Genomic DNA, 15,026 nt, shown 5'->3' with positions numbered 1-15,026 from the left:
AAAAGAGCTACTAATGATGCTACTTCAGAAAGAATAAAACTGTGCCAAGAGGAAAAAGAAGGATGAAAAAAAACAGTGATGACCAAAGAACTTGATAAACCTATGGTTACATCTAAATAAATATTTATGAGAAAATAACAATGATGACTTTTAGGGGCATAAAAGCAAGTTTGATAACTGAGTCACTTTGCTGTACAGAAGAAATTAACAAAACAATGTAAATCAACTATACTTCAATAAAATTTTTTAAAAAGAGGCAAAATACTAGACAAAAGTAACACAAAAGACTGAAGATGGAGAATTCACTGTTAAAAATTCAAAGAGCATTTTATTATTTGGAAGACATATAGAGAAACAGATTAATGTTTGAATTTTTAAAGGCAAGTATGTATGTGAAAAAATTAATGGTAATTAAATCTTGCATATAACTTACACACCATTGTGAGAGAGGAGGAGGGAATACAGTGCAACCATTCCAACAGAAGGCAGGAAACGTGAAAAAAAGAAAAAACACAAAACACAAAGATAAGGAAGTAGAAATCAGTCCTCATAGATTGCTAATCATTATCGTATCAAACATAAGTGGATTTAATCCATGTTAAAATTCTCCAATTGGACTGCTGTTTTAAAGAGACAGACCTATAACTTTAAATAATGCAAGAGTAAAAGTAAAGCGGTGGTGGTATCAAAAGGACACAGGAGCCAACATAAAGGGTTGGTCAAAGGTAGGGAGTTTGAGTATAAAGAGAATAATGACTCTATTTCCAGCAACAGTTATTTAGTCTCTAAGCATATTTTTATTGAATAAATAAATGATTGAATGAATGAAGGGTGTGACATTAGGGGTGTGTCTGGGTGGTGCAAGGGTCTGATGGTATCAAAAATTATGTTTAAATACAGGGTGTTTCACCATGAGGGCACACTGAAGGAACTGCATTTCCAGAGAGACACATCAAGAGGGCTTGAAAATGGGCAGTCATGACAGGTAAGCAGGGGGAGGGGAGGGATAGAAGGGGAGGGCTCCAGAATGTGGGGTTTAAGTGGTCAAAAAGGATTTAAAAGACCAAAGGAGCAAGATTAAGGATGCAGATCACTCAGCTCCATCCCCATTGGAGGGAGGTGACAGAGGGTTGTAAATTGAGGACAGAGGGTTGTAAATTTAGAACAGAAGGAAGATCTGATTGCCTTATGAAAGTCAGGGAGTAAATGTGAGACTCCTTATTACTGAAGGTTGTTGTCTGCTTTGCAGAGCTCCCATACTTTCCCAGTTTGCGCTAGCCTGGACTTCTTTGAAAATCCTCATTAGACTATTCATCATTAGAAGCTCCATCAGAGCAGCAGTTTTTGTGTGTTTTGTTCACTGCAGAATCACCAGACAGAGATAAGCACTGGCTGTAGAAGGCAGGCAATAAATACTTGCTGAGTAAGTGCAATACCCATGGTGGCAATTCTGTCTTGTGCTTTCCATAGCCCTGATCTGGGAAAATACCCAAGTTCAGATGAAACCTATGCTTCTTTGTTTAATATGCCAGTTTTAGCTGTAGACCCTCAAATGCCCCTCTTGAGGAAGTGAGCAGGGGCTTAGATTTGTACACAGGAGTTAGTAAGACCTGATTCCCAGTTAAGCTACTCTAGCTACCCAGACTTTAAGAACTTAACTTCCCTTCATTTATAAGAGGATGCTAACAATTGTACTTCTCCCCATGTGTTTGTTGAGAATTAAATGAATCACGTATATGAAGCACTTAGGTGTCTAACACATGGAAAACATCTCCAAATATTATTATTATTATTACTATTATTATATTTAACCAGATATTTACTATTTCTGTGCCTCTTCATTCCTAAAGTTCCAATTTTCCCTTTAGCATGAAGAACTTTCTTTAACATTTCTATAGAACAGGACTAATGGCCACAGATCTCATAGTTTCTCTTAATCTGTGAATGTCATCATTTCACCTTCATTCTTTTTTTTTTAATTCTTTAATTTAATTTTATTTTTTTATACAGTAGGTTCTAATTAGTTATCTATTTTATACATGTTAGTGTATATATGTCAATCCCAATCTCCCAATTCATCCCACAACCATCTATATTCATCAGTGATATTGGTCTGTTATTTTCTTTTTTTGTAGTATCTTTGTCTAGCTTTGGTATCAGGGTGATTGTGCCCTCATAGAATGAGTTGGGAGTGTTCCTTCCTCTGCAAATTTTTGGAAGAGTTTCAGAAGGATGGGTGTTAGCTCTTCTCTAAATGTTTGATAGAATTCACCTGTGAAGCCATCTGGTCCTGGACTTTTGTTTGCCGGAAGATTTTTAATCACAGTTTCATTACTTGTGATTGGTCTGTTCATATTTTCTATTTCTTCCTGTTTCAGTCTTGGAAGGTTATACCTTTCTAAGAATTTGTCCATTCCTTCCAGGTTGTCCATTTTATTGGCACAGTTGCTTGTAGTAGTCTCTTAGGATGCTTTGTATTTCTGCAGTGTCCGTTGTAACTTCTCCTTTTTCATTTCTAATTTTATTGATTTGAGTCCTCTCCCTCTTTCTCTTGATGATTCTGGCTAAATGTTTATCAATTTTGTTTACCTTCTCAAAGAACCAGATTTTAGTTTTATTGATCTTTGCTATTTTCTTTGTTTCTATTTCATTTATTTCTGCTCTGATCTTTATGCTTTCTTTCCTTCTACTAACTTTGGGTTTTGTTTGTTCTTCTTTCTCTAGTTCCTTTAGGTGTAAGGTTAGATTGTTTATTTGAGATTTTTCTTGTTTCTTGAGGTAGGCTTGAATTGCAATAAACTTCCCTCTTAGAACTGCTTTTGCTGCATCCCACAGGTTTTGGATCGTCGTGTTTTCATTGTAATTTTTCTCTAGGTATTTTTTGATTTTCTCTTTGATTTCTTCAGTGGTCTCTTGGTTGTTTAGTAACGTATTGCTTAGCCTCCATGTGTTTGTGTTTTTTACATTTTTCTGCCTATAATTTATTTCTAATCTCAAAGCTTTGTGGTCGGAAAAGATGCTTGATATCATTTCAATTTTCTTAAATTTACCAAGGCTTGATTTGTGACCCAAGATGTGATCTCTCCTGGAGAATGTTCCGTGTGCACTTGAGAAGAAAGTGTAATCTGCTGTTTTTGAATGGAATGTCCTATAAATATCAATTAAATCTATCTGTTCTATTGTGTCATTTAAAGCTTGTGTTTCCTTATTAATTTTCTGTCTGGAGGATCTGTCCATTGGTGTAAGTGAGGTGTTAAAGTCTCCCACTATTATTGTGTTACTGTCAATTTCCTCTTTTGTAGCTGTTAGCAGTTGCCTTATGTATTGAGGTGCTCCTATGTTGGGTGCATATATATTTATAATTGTTATATCTTCTTCTTGGATTGATCCCTGGATCATTATGTAGTGTCCTTCCTTGTCTCTTGTAACATTCTTTATTTTAAAGTCTATTTTATCTGATATGAGTATTGTTACTCCAGCTTTCTTTTGATTTCCATTTGCATGAATATCTTTTTCCATCCCCTCACTTTCAGTCTGTATGTGTCCCTAGGTCTGAAGTGGGTCTCTTGTAGACAGCATATATATGGGTCTTGTTTTTTTATCCATTCAGCAAGCCTGTGTCTATTGGTTGGAGCATTTAATCCATTCACGTTTAAGGTAATTATCGATATGTATGTTCCTATTACCATTTTCTTCATTGTTATGGGTTTGTTTTTGAGGGTCCTTTTCTTCTCTTGTGTTTCCCACCTAGAGAAGTTCCTTTAGCATTTGTTGTAGAGCTGGTTTGGTGGTGCTGAATTCTCTTAGCTTTTGCTTGTCTGTAAAGCTTTTGATTTCTCCCTTGAATCTGAATGAGATCCTTGCTGGGTAGAGTAATCTTGGTTGTAGCTTCTTCCCTTTCATCACTTTAAATATATCATGCCACTCCCTTCTGGCTTGTAGAGTTTCTGCTGAGAAATCAGCTGTTAACCTTATGGGAGTTCCCTTGTATGTTATATGTCGTTTTGCCCTTGTTGCTTTCAATAATTTTTCTCTGTCTTTAATTTTTGTCAATTTGATTACTATGTGTATTGGCATGTTTCTCCTTGGGTTTATCCTGTATGGGACTCTGCACTTCCTGGACTTGGGTGGCTATTTCCTTTCCCATGTTAGGGAAGTTTTCGACTATAATCTCTTCAAATATTTTCTCTGGTCCTTTCTCTCTCTCTTCTCCTTCTGGGACCCATATAATGTGAATGTTGTTGCATTTAATGTTGTGCCAGAGATCTCTTAGGCTGTCTACATTTCTTTTCATTCTTTTTTCTTTATTCTGTTTCGTGGCAGTGAATTACACCATTCTGTCTTCCAGATCACTTATCCTTTCTTCTGCCTCAGTTATTCTGCTATTGATTCCTTCTAGTGTATTTTTCATTTCAGTTATTGTATTGTTCATCTCTGTTTGTTTGTTCTTTAATTCTTTTAGGTGTTTGTTCTTTAATTCTTCTAGGTCTTTGTTAAACATTTCTTGCATCTTCTCGATCTTTGCCTCCATTCTTTTTTTGAGGTCCTGGATCATCTTCACTATCATTATTCTGAATTCTTTTTCTGGAAGGTTTCCTATCTCCAGTTCATTTAGTTGTTTTTCTTGGGTTTTATCTTGTTTCTTCATCTGGTACATAGCCCTCTGTCTTTTCATCTTGTCTATCTTTCTGTGAATGTCTTTCTCATTGTTTTGGTGCAAATTCTTTATTAAAGGGATAATGAGTCTTTTCTCTTTCATTTCCATAACAAAAGTTCTCAACTCTGATGCAATTTATTTTATCCATTTAAGGTTTTTTTTCCTTTATTATTTCAATATAAACTTTAAAAAATTAGCTATCGAATATATCTGGAATTGCTTTTGAATTTTGTCAGCTAGAGTGTAATTTAATTTCTTGTACACTAATGGCCACTTCTATTCCTACTAACTAGAAATGCCATCTTTCCATATCTGCTAGTGTTTGTTTGTTTGTTTGTTTTTCTATATTCTATTCTAGTGCTAAGTTAGCCTTTTTTTAAACTAATACTGCAGCATTCCATATGTTACCAATTTAGAGTATGTTTTGTTAGCTGGCAGTCCAGCCTATTCTGTTTTCTTTTTAAAAAATTTCTCAGATATCTTTAGATAATTTCTCTTCCCAATATTTTTAAAATACAAAATTGCACTCTTTAATTAAGGTTTTTAATTTATATTTGGCCATCTCAGAGTAGTTGTAACATTAGGTTGGTCAGTGTAAATAACTATGGCTCCCTATTGGATAGATACACCATCTTTACAGCCAAAGGTTAACACATACAAAGCAAAAAAGGCAACAGTTACTGCAGCTTAGGCCTTGTGACCAATTACACATGATTTAAAATTACTTCCCATCCACATTACTTGTCCACCATTTAACTTGTCCACCATTTAATGGATTATTGCAACCAAAGCATTACACATGTGAAACAATCACTAATGGGCAAAAATACGAAACCTGTAATATTTTGTATTGTAAATACACTCATGCACGAGCAAGCAAGGGATTTGCAGTGAGAATCTACAGTTGCAGAAGACTGAAAATGATTTACAAAAATTGTTAAATCATTAAAATATTGTTTGAAAATATATACTTCTTGTTGCAGACTCCCACTGTACATACAACTATAAACACTGTTCCCTGTGTAAACAATATAGGAAATGTATAACAAGATGTGAAAAGTCTGGACATTTCCTTCAAACAGATAGTAAAGGCAATGTCTTTCTTTTTTTTTTTTAAGTTCTGCTGCCCCATTTTTTTTAATTTTTAATTTTTTATGAAATTTTTAAAGGTTACACTCCATTTACAGTTATTACAACATTGTCTATAGTCCCCATGTTGTATAATACATTTTTGTAGCCTATCTTACGCCCAATAGTTTGTACCTCCCACTCCCTCACCCTTATAATACCCTTCCCCCTGCACTGGTAACCACTAGTTTGTTCTCTATATCTGTGAGTCTGCTTCTTTTTTGTTATATTCCCTAGTTTGTTGTATTTTTTAGATTTCACATATAAGTGATATCATACAGCATTTGTCTTTCTCTGTCTGACTCCATTTAGTATGATAATCTTTAGTTGCATTCATGTTGCTGCAAATGGCATTGTTTCATTATTTTTATGGCTGAGTAGTATTCCATTGTATATATGTACCACATCTTCTTTATCCATTCATCTGTTGATGGACACTTAGGTTGCTTCCATATATTGGCAATTGTAAATAATGCTGCTATGGACATTGTGGTGCATGTGTCATAGCAGTCCCTTTTTATGCTTGATGAAACTGAGGTGAAGAGTTTAAACTGTTCATGATCACATTCCTAGAAAAGTACAGTTGATAAGTAAAATTTCTACTATTAAACATAAATGATTCAGAGATTACTGAATCTCCACTCCACTCCTAGCCGCTTATCTTAACAAACATAGTTCCTGCTCATAACAGTTCCATCTCAGGGTGAATCCCTCTCCTTTTGGAAAAAATAATTGCTGAAGATTACATTTTATTTACTTATTTCAACTTTTTATTATATAGAAAATTTAAAATATAAACAAAAAAAGAGGGGAGTTCCCCGGTGGTCTAGTGGTTAGGATTCAGTGCTTTCACTGCTGTGGCCCAGGTTCAGTCCCTGGTAGGGGAACTGAGATCCCACAAGCCTCATGGAGTGGCCAAAAAACAAAAAAACAAAACCACAACAGAATAGTATAATTTCATGGGTCTATCATTCAATCTTAGCAAGTATACATCTCATTTAGCATAGTGTTTTTGATGTTCATTCATGTTGTATAAAATGCATCAGTAATCCATTACTTTTATTGCTGAATGGTATTGCATTGTAGGAATACAAAAAGTTGGTGTATTCATTCAATAAGGAGATTTCGATTGTTACCAACTAGGCAATAATGAACAATGCTGCTATGAATAGTTGGGTATACATCTTTGCATAGATAAATGTTCTTATTCCCTTGGGTAGATTCCTAGGAAGAAATTGCCAGATGGTTTTTCAAAGTGGCTATATCATTTAACAGTCCCACCTGTAATTTCCAATTGCTGTATGAAAGTTCCAATTTCTCCACACTCTTCCACATCTTCATTTATATATCTTCTTTGGTGAAAAGCTTACTCAAATCTATTAATTAGGTTTAAAGGATTTTTAATTGGAATATATGCCTTCTTATTTTTAAGATACAAGAGTTTATTATATATTCCAGATGAAAATCCTTTCAGATATATGATGTTTTCCTTCTGCCTGAAGGATGATCTTTAACATATCCTATAGTTCAGGTCTGCTGGTAATGGATTATTTCAACTTTTGTATGTCTAAAAGCATCTTTTCACAAATAACTTTTCTCAGAATGGTCTGGTGAACTTTCCAGTGTATACCTGTTGATGTTTGGGGGGTTCTCATCTTCTTAAGCCCTGATGATTCCCTGCTGTCTTCCTTCTGCATCTTTGTGCACAGATAAGTGGGAAGCCACAGACAATCAGCAGCTCCAAGATCCATTTGATAAACACAAGAAAGGAGGTGCCAGAACAGTCTGGTTCTTACACCAAGATATAGGCATAAATCTTTGAGGCAAAAAATTGTTATAGCCTTACTAAAAGGGATAATATTACAAATAAACACAGAAGCAAGCTGATAATAATTTAAGAGTATGTAAAAATGTAAATACATACACAAAGGTTAGTCTTTTTCTTCTTTTTTATCACCTGTGAGCTTTTTATCTAATTTACTTTTATATGTTGTGTTTAATACACAAATAGATAATAAATTTAAAGCCTTTACCTTTATTTTTAATACATAATTAAATCAGACATTGTGTATATCATATAGGATTTAACATCTTAACTTGTAACATCTTTCTGCTAAACAGACAATATACAGTCCAATGAGATAGTTACATTCTTTTTAATTTAATTTTTATTTTATTTTGGCCTCACTGTGGCACATGCAGCATCTTAGTTCCCCGACCAGGGGTTGAACCCACGCTGTGCCACCTACAGTGGAAGTGCGGAGTCTCAACCACTGGACCACAAGGGAAGTCCCAACATTCTTTGGTTCATATCAAGACTTTGAAATCCAGTGAATAATTTACACTTACCAGCATATCTCAATCTAAATGCTAAATTTTCATCAGAAATACTTACTCTGCATTTAGAGTTCATAAAATTTACAGGTGAAAGAGTAGATTCACATATGCAAGTTGTTCTAAGCATATTAAAAAGCTTCCCAATAACTGGATTGAATGCCAGTGTTTAAAGTTAAATTAATTAAAATTCAATAAAATTAAAAATTCAGTACTTGGTGGAACTAGTCACATTTTTGTGTTTGATAGCCATGTTGGGTAGTGGCTACTATACTATACAGAAGAGCTCTAGAGAGTAATTGGGTGGCTGGGGAACAAAGATGGTTTCAAATTTGTACTATTTCCATACATGACTTAACACAAATACATGAATAAAAAATTGTCTTGTTTTAAAGCAATATGGTAACTAGTAAGTTGTAGAGATCGCAAATGCACCCCTACAGGATGAATGTGGGGGCAAAAGAGTTATCTTAATATTATATAAGTTTCTTGTAACTTAAAACAAAATTCCTAGTAACAGCATTTCATAAACATATTCCAAAAGTGCTGTATCACAAAAAACTTATTTCAAAGTAAAGGTTATATGTCTGGTAAAACTACACTATTTAATTAAAAGAATAGGACAGACTTCCCTGGCTGTCCAGTGGTTAAGACTCCGTGCTTCCACTGCAGGGGGCAAGGGTTTGACCCCTGGTCGGGGAACTAAGATCCCGAGTGCTGCGTGGCATGGCCAAAAAAAAAAAAAAAAAAAGAAGAGGCTCAGAGTGTTGATGAAGATATGGCTATTTAAGGTAAATGCAAACAGTTTGAATAGAATACTTTTGTAAAATGTGAGTAGAAAAAAATCAATAATTATAAATTAATATTTTATATATTTGATTTCAAATACATATGAACTTCAAAAATAAATTAGATACTATAAGTTTAGGAATATGTACATTTAAATATGTGATTATATTAAATATATTTGTAAAAGTTATTTCTGTGTATGTTCATAAGTGGCATTAGTTTTGTTGATAGTGTTTATTCTTGTCTGATTTTAGTGTTGGTGTTAGGGACTTCAAATACAGAAGTGAGGCCCAAGTGAAAACTCTTCTTCCTTATACTGAAATGGGCATATAGCAGGAGAATTAGCACAACATTGCCTTGAATTCTATAACTTACTTGTTTTTTTAATGGTTATTAGTCCATTCAGTGTCTGCAGTTGTTTTTCAGCAAATTTTGGTAATTGTATTTTCTTAGAAAATTTCCTTTTTCTCTCCACTGCCATTTTAAAAAATATTCCATAATTTTTCAGTTGTCTCCACATATTTAGTTATGTCTCATTTCTTATGAACCTTTTCTCAGAGGAGCGAATAGAGCTTCAGAAAGCCTGGAGAAGAAAAAACCCATTTTCTAGATGAGATAGACTAGGTTCCTGAATAAATAAATGAGAAGAGGAAACCCATTTTGAAGAGTGTGTTATATATTCAGGCGTGGGGACATGAGGTTTTTTTCCCAGTTTCTAAAAGAAACAAAATATGGAAAAGAAGACAAGGGTAACCACTGTCCACTGTCCTGAGGTTAGGCAGGGTAGACAGACTGGGTACAGAGAAAATTGAAGAGGTAACATTTCCTAGCAGGGACAAACTAAATTTCAGAAAACAGAGGACAGAGTGATGTTACACAGGGCTCAGCCTCCTAGAGTCAACACCTGGGATCTTTATCTCCTAGATTCCAAGCCTGGTTGGGGGGAAGACATGGGAAATTCACAGTTGTGGTATTTTGGGGATTTGAGTGGGAAGGGGATTGTGTTAGTGTAACCACCTCCTCTCCATCTCTGCTCTACAGCAAAATGGAAGAAGCCTCACGAACGCACCTCATTCACACACACACAGCATGAAGAGTTGGAGGCTCTGTTTAGCTGCAACATGTTTCCAGATAAAAACCTCCAGAGAGAACTTGCTTTAAAACTCAACCTACCGGCGTCAACAGTAAAGGTCTGTCTGATCCTCTGAGGTGTGCTTTGAGCCCCCATCCAAATTACATTCTACTATTCAGCCTGGAAATTCCCTCTGTAACACAATAGTAGTAACACTTCATTTATTGAGTACCTACTGTGTGCTAGTACTGAGCTGGGCACATTGTATATGTTGGCTTTATTATCATCCAGTTTAAAAGAGGAGGAAAAGTGAGTTTTGGGAGCCAAGTGACTGGGTCACAGAGATAATACATAGTATAACTGGAATTAGAACTCCAGAGGTACGAAAGAGCTCAAATTAGAGAAATGACTCTCATTCAGACAGACTTCTTACTTAGGAAGTTCTCTAGCAAAACCCTGCAATCATTTATTCACAACATTACCAACAGACAAGTAACTCCTCCAACATCTGAGTCTGCTAAGGCCCCAAATTTTTGTTAGAATATTGCTCACTGAAGAGGCCTTCTAAAATAATCCTTGAAAATCCCTTAGTTCAAATTCTCCACCTCTCCCTACATCCCTGAACTTCCTTCTCTTCTCTAGAGTTTAGGACCCTTTCTCTGAAACCCCAACACAACCTCTGAGATATACCCTCCTTTTTTTTCTTTCTTTTTCCTCTGGGGCCCAGCCTTGATCCCTCATTGTTCCTATTGACTCCATTCATACCTACCTCTGCTCTCTCAGAACTCAGTATCATAGTAATCTGGAGAGGACATGAGGGTTATAACCTGACTTTTTTCACCCAGGAGAAGCCTCAAACTCCTTCTCCAGTAACAGACCATAATCTCCTCTCTTCCCCCACTCCCAGATTTGGTTCAGGAATCGGTGGTTCAAAAAGAGGAAGCAGCAGTGGCAACAAGAGCAGCAATCACTAAAGCCACCGAACCAGGTCCTTCCAGCCAAAAATGTGCCCACAGCGTCAACCAGTCCTCATTCTTTTCTCCCTGCAGTTTCAGATTCCTATAGCTCCCACTCACCTCAGCCCTTAGACCCTTTCCATTGGGCAGGGGACTCTATAATCACTGAGATTGCTACAAGTGATGTCCAAATGCAAGATCCTCAGTTGGAGAGGCTAGTGGCCTCAGTTCCTGCTTTGTACTCTGATGCCTATGACATAGCACAAATCATGGAACTGTACAGTTTTCCTGCTGAGGATGAGATAGCCAGCTCTTCTTTCCACTCTCTGTATCATTATCTCTCACCAACAAGGCCCAGTTAGAATAGAATTCCTCTCTTAGCCTCTTTGCTGATCCAGCTGTAGGTTTATCTCCCGGGCAAACCTGCTTCAGTATGACAAGCTGGAGCTTTGCAGCCTACAGTCTAAGAAACAGCCTGGAATTCCAGAACCCCTTCAGTATGGTACACTTTGTATGTCGCTGATCAAAGTACTAATAAATATCAGACAGTATTGAAAAATGATCTTCTTGCATCTTGTACATGCTCTTTCCTTTGTCTGCTTTTAACTCAAATATCTGGCTCAGTGTTACTTTGATTTCCATGGAAATGTTGTAAAAACTAGGAGTTTCCCACAAGTATAGCTAGTACTACACAATCAGCACCACAACTCTCCCTGGAGAGGCCTTCCTAGTCCCTTCGATGGCCAATGAAACTCCAAAATTCCCTCTTCCCAAAACTATCTTTGACTTTTTAAAAGGTCAGTAGCATTTAGGGGTCATCCACTTTTAATGGCAGCAGATTTATAAACTTACATTGCCAACAAACTTTTAGAATGACAGTTAAGCTAATTTTCCAGCTGTATGATTAATGAACAAAATTAATGGCACTTCTCAAAACCAATAATAGGGGATTCCCTGGTGGCGCAGTGGTTGAGAGTCTGCCTGCCGATGCAGGGGACACGGGTTCAAGCCCTGGTCTGGGAGGATCCCACATGCCGCGGAGCACCTAAACCCGAGCGCCACAACTACTGAGCCTGCGCATCTGGAGCCATGCTCCGCAACAAGAGGCCGCGACAGTGAGAGGCCCACGCACCACGATGAAGAGTGGCCCCCGCTCGCCACGACTGGAGAAGGCCCTCGCACAGAAACAAAGATCCAACACAGCCAAAAATAAATAAATAAATAAATTAATTAAAAAAAAAACAATAATAAACACATAATAAGATAAGTACCTCTCAATGAAAAATATAAAGTATCTAGGAATTAACTAAGAAAATTAAGACCTTTGTACAGAAAAGTTTAAAACTTAATAATGAACATTGGAAATGTTTTGAATAAAAGACATTTGAAGCCATAAAATAATCAATTTAACAGCGTTAAAATCATATAAAGCATGTTCTCCAAACACAATGGAATGAAAATAGAAATCAATAGTAGAAGAAAATTCAGGAAATTCACAAATATATGGATATTAAAAAGCACACTCCTAAATAACCAATAAAGAAGAAAGCAGAAGGAAAATTAGGAAATATGCGAAGATGAATGAAAACAAAAACACAATATACCAAAACTTATGGGATGAGGCTAAATCAGTGCTTAGAAAGAAATCTATAGCTGAAAAAGCCTATATTTAAAGAATAAGATCTCAAATCAACCTTTTTTTTAAATAGGAGGGAAGCTGGCATAGTTATATTAATATCTATTAAATTAAACTTTAAGGCAAAACATTTTGTTGGAAGTAAAAGTATATTAGACAAGGATAAAGGGAACGTTTAACCTGAAAGATATAATAATTCTGAATTTGTATACATTTAACATAGTCCCAAAATATATGAAGTAAAAATTAACAAAACTCTTGGGGAAACTTAACAAATACATAATCATAATAGATGATTTTATCCATAGGTCAAATGAATAAAAATTTTGTATGGGTAGAGATTTTAACTGTACAGTTAATAGGCTTGATTTAATGAAAGTATGTAGATTTCTGCATTCAACTGGTAGAGAATACACATTCTTTTCAAGTACCTAATGACTACATATTAGACCACGAAGCAAATCTTAACAAACTCAATAACATACAAACAGCATTCTTTGATCATAAGGCAATTTAATTAGAAGAAACTCCAACCACTCCTTCAATTTAGAAAGTAAAAAGAATATTTCTAAGTGATTAATCAAGCATGGGAGAAATTAGGTGAATAATCTGGTAGCATACATTATATAATAACAATAACTGTATCAGCATTCACTGGGGGAAAGTAATAGAGATAGTAGCAGTAGCAGGTTTGAATGTCTTGTTACCCATCACATTCTGGGTAATCACAGAGGGGTCTTGCAGGGCAAGACTGCAGACCTAGGGTAGAGACATTGGCCCTTAGGTTGTGAGGTTTTTTGCTTACTGTTTTTTTAAAAATTATTTTTGATTTTTTTAATAGTCTTTATTTTTAGAGCAGTTTTCATTTCACAGCAAAATGAGCAGAAGGTACAGAGATTTCCCATATAGCCCCTGCTCCCACATACACACAGCCTTCCCCACTATCAACAACCCACACCAGAGTGGTCCATTTGTTATAACTGATGAACCTACACTGATACATCTTTATCACCTAAAGTCCATAGTTTACATTAGAGTTAGCTCTCAGTGTTGTACATTATATGGATTTTGACAAATAGGTAATTGTCATGTATCCACCATTATAGTATCATATAGGATAGTTTCACTGCCCTAAAAATCCTCTGTGCTCCACCTATTCATCCCTCCCTCTCTCCTAATCTCTGGCAACCACTGATCCTTGTCTCCCTAGTTTTGCTTTCAAATCAATAACTTTTCACCTTAAGAAACTAGAAAAAGAAGAGCAAAATAAATCCAAAGCAAGCAGAAGTAAGGAAATAAAGGCTAAAGTGGAAATAAATGAAATAGAGAATAGAAAAGCAATAGAGCAAACCAATGAAATCAAAGCAAGCTAGATTGAGAAGAAGTAGAAAAAGAAAAAGAGGGAGAAGAAGAAGAGGAAGAAGAAGATGAAGGGGAGGAGAAGGCGGAGGGGAAGGGGGAGGGGAAGAGGAGGAAGGGGAGGAAGGGGAGAAGGGAGAAGAGGAAGAAGAATCAAATTACTAGAATCAGAAATGGGATGTAACTACCAACCTTACAGAAATAAAAAGCATTATAAATAAATATTATGAATATTATGAACATTTGTGTAACTTTTATAATTTGTATAACAAATTAGATAACTTAGATGAAATGGGCAAATTCCTAGGAAGACACAAAATACCAAATCTGACTCAACAAGAAATAGAAATGCTGCAAATAGACCTTTGACAAGTAAAGAGATTGAGTTAGTAATTAAAAACTTTCCACAAAGAAAAGTCCAGGCCCAGATGGCATCATTGCCAAATTCTACTAAATGTTTAAAGAATTAACAATCCTTTACATATTCTTCTAAAAAACAAGAGAACACTTCCTAACTCATTCTGAGACCAGTATTATCCTGATACCAAAACTGGACAGCTATATGTAAACAATGAGATTAATACATTCCCTCACACCATATACAAACATAGACTCAAAATGCTTTAAAGACCTAAATGTAAGACATGAAACCATAAAACTCCTAGAAGTGAACATGGGCAAACACTCGTTGACATAAATCATAGCAATATTTTCTTGGATCAGTCCTAAGGCAAAAGAAAAAAAAGCAAAAATAAACATATGGGACCTAATTAAACTTAAAAGCTGCTGCACAGCAGAAGAAACCACAAACAAAGCAAAAAGACAATCTATGTAATGGGAGAAAATATTTGCAAATGATGTGACCAAAAAGGTGTTAATATCCAAAATATACAAACAGCTTATACAACTCAATATCAAAAAAACAAGCAACCCAATTGAAAACTGGTCAGAAGACCTGAATAGACATTTCTCCAAAGAAGACATACAGCTGACTAACAGGCACATGAAAAGATGTTCAACACTGCTAACTATTAGAGAAATGCAAATCAAAACCACAATGAGATATCACCTCACACCAGTCAGAATGACTATCAT

At 35.7% G+C, this 15,026-nt stretch overlaps 1 protein-coding gene across 1 annotated transcript; it reads left to right on the top strand.

Moving 5' to 3' along the window:
- Positions 1 to 978: 978 nt before the first annotated feature.
- Positions 979 to 11,298, top strand: ARGFX (arginine-fifty homeobox). Its single transcript, XM_068545663.1, has 3 exons — positions 979 to 985; positions 9,950 to 10,098; positions 10,888 to 11,298. Exons 1-3 carry the CDS (start codon positions 979 to 981, stop codon positions 11,296 to 11,298), a joined length of 567 nt encoding a protein of 188 aa, XP_068401764.1.
- Positions 11,299 to 15,026: the final 3,728 nt, after the last annotated feature.

This window comes from Eschrichtius robustus, chromosome 6 (assembly GCF_028021215.1).
Source record: "Eschrichtius robustus isolate mEscRob2 chromosome 6, mEscRob2.pri, whole genome shotgun sequence".
Lineage (NCBI taxonomy): Eukaryota > Metazoa > Chordata > Mammalia > Artiodactyla > Eschrichtiidae > Eschrichtius > Eschrichtius robustus.
Note: the sequence above shows the minus strand (reverse complement) of the source record. Positions and strands in the feature narration are given on the sequence as shown.

What these genes read in the sequence shown, in the direction of transcription:
- ARGFX (XM_068545663.1), top strand. An exon ending in TACCGGCGTCAACAGTAAAG is followed by an intron (nt 10,099 to 10,887) that starts GTCTGTCTGATC and finishes CCCCACTCCCAG; the next exon opens with ATTTGGTTCAGGAATCGGTG.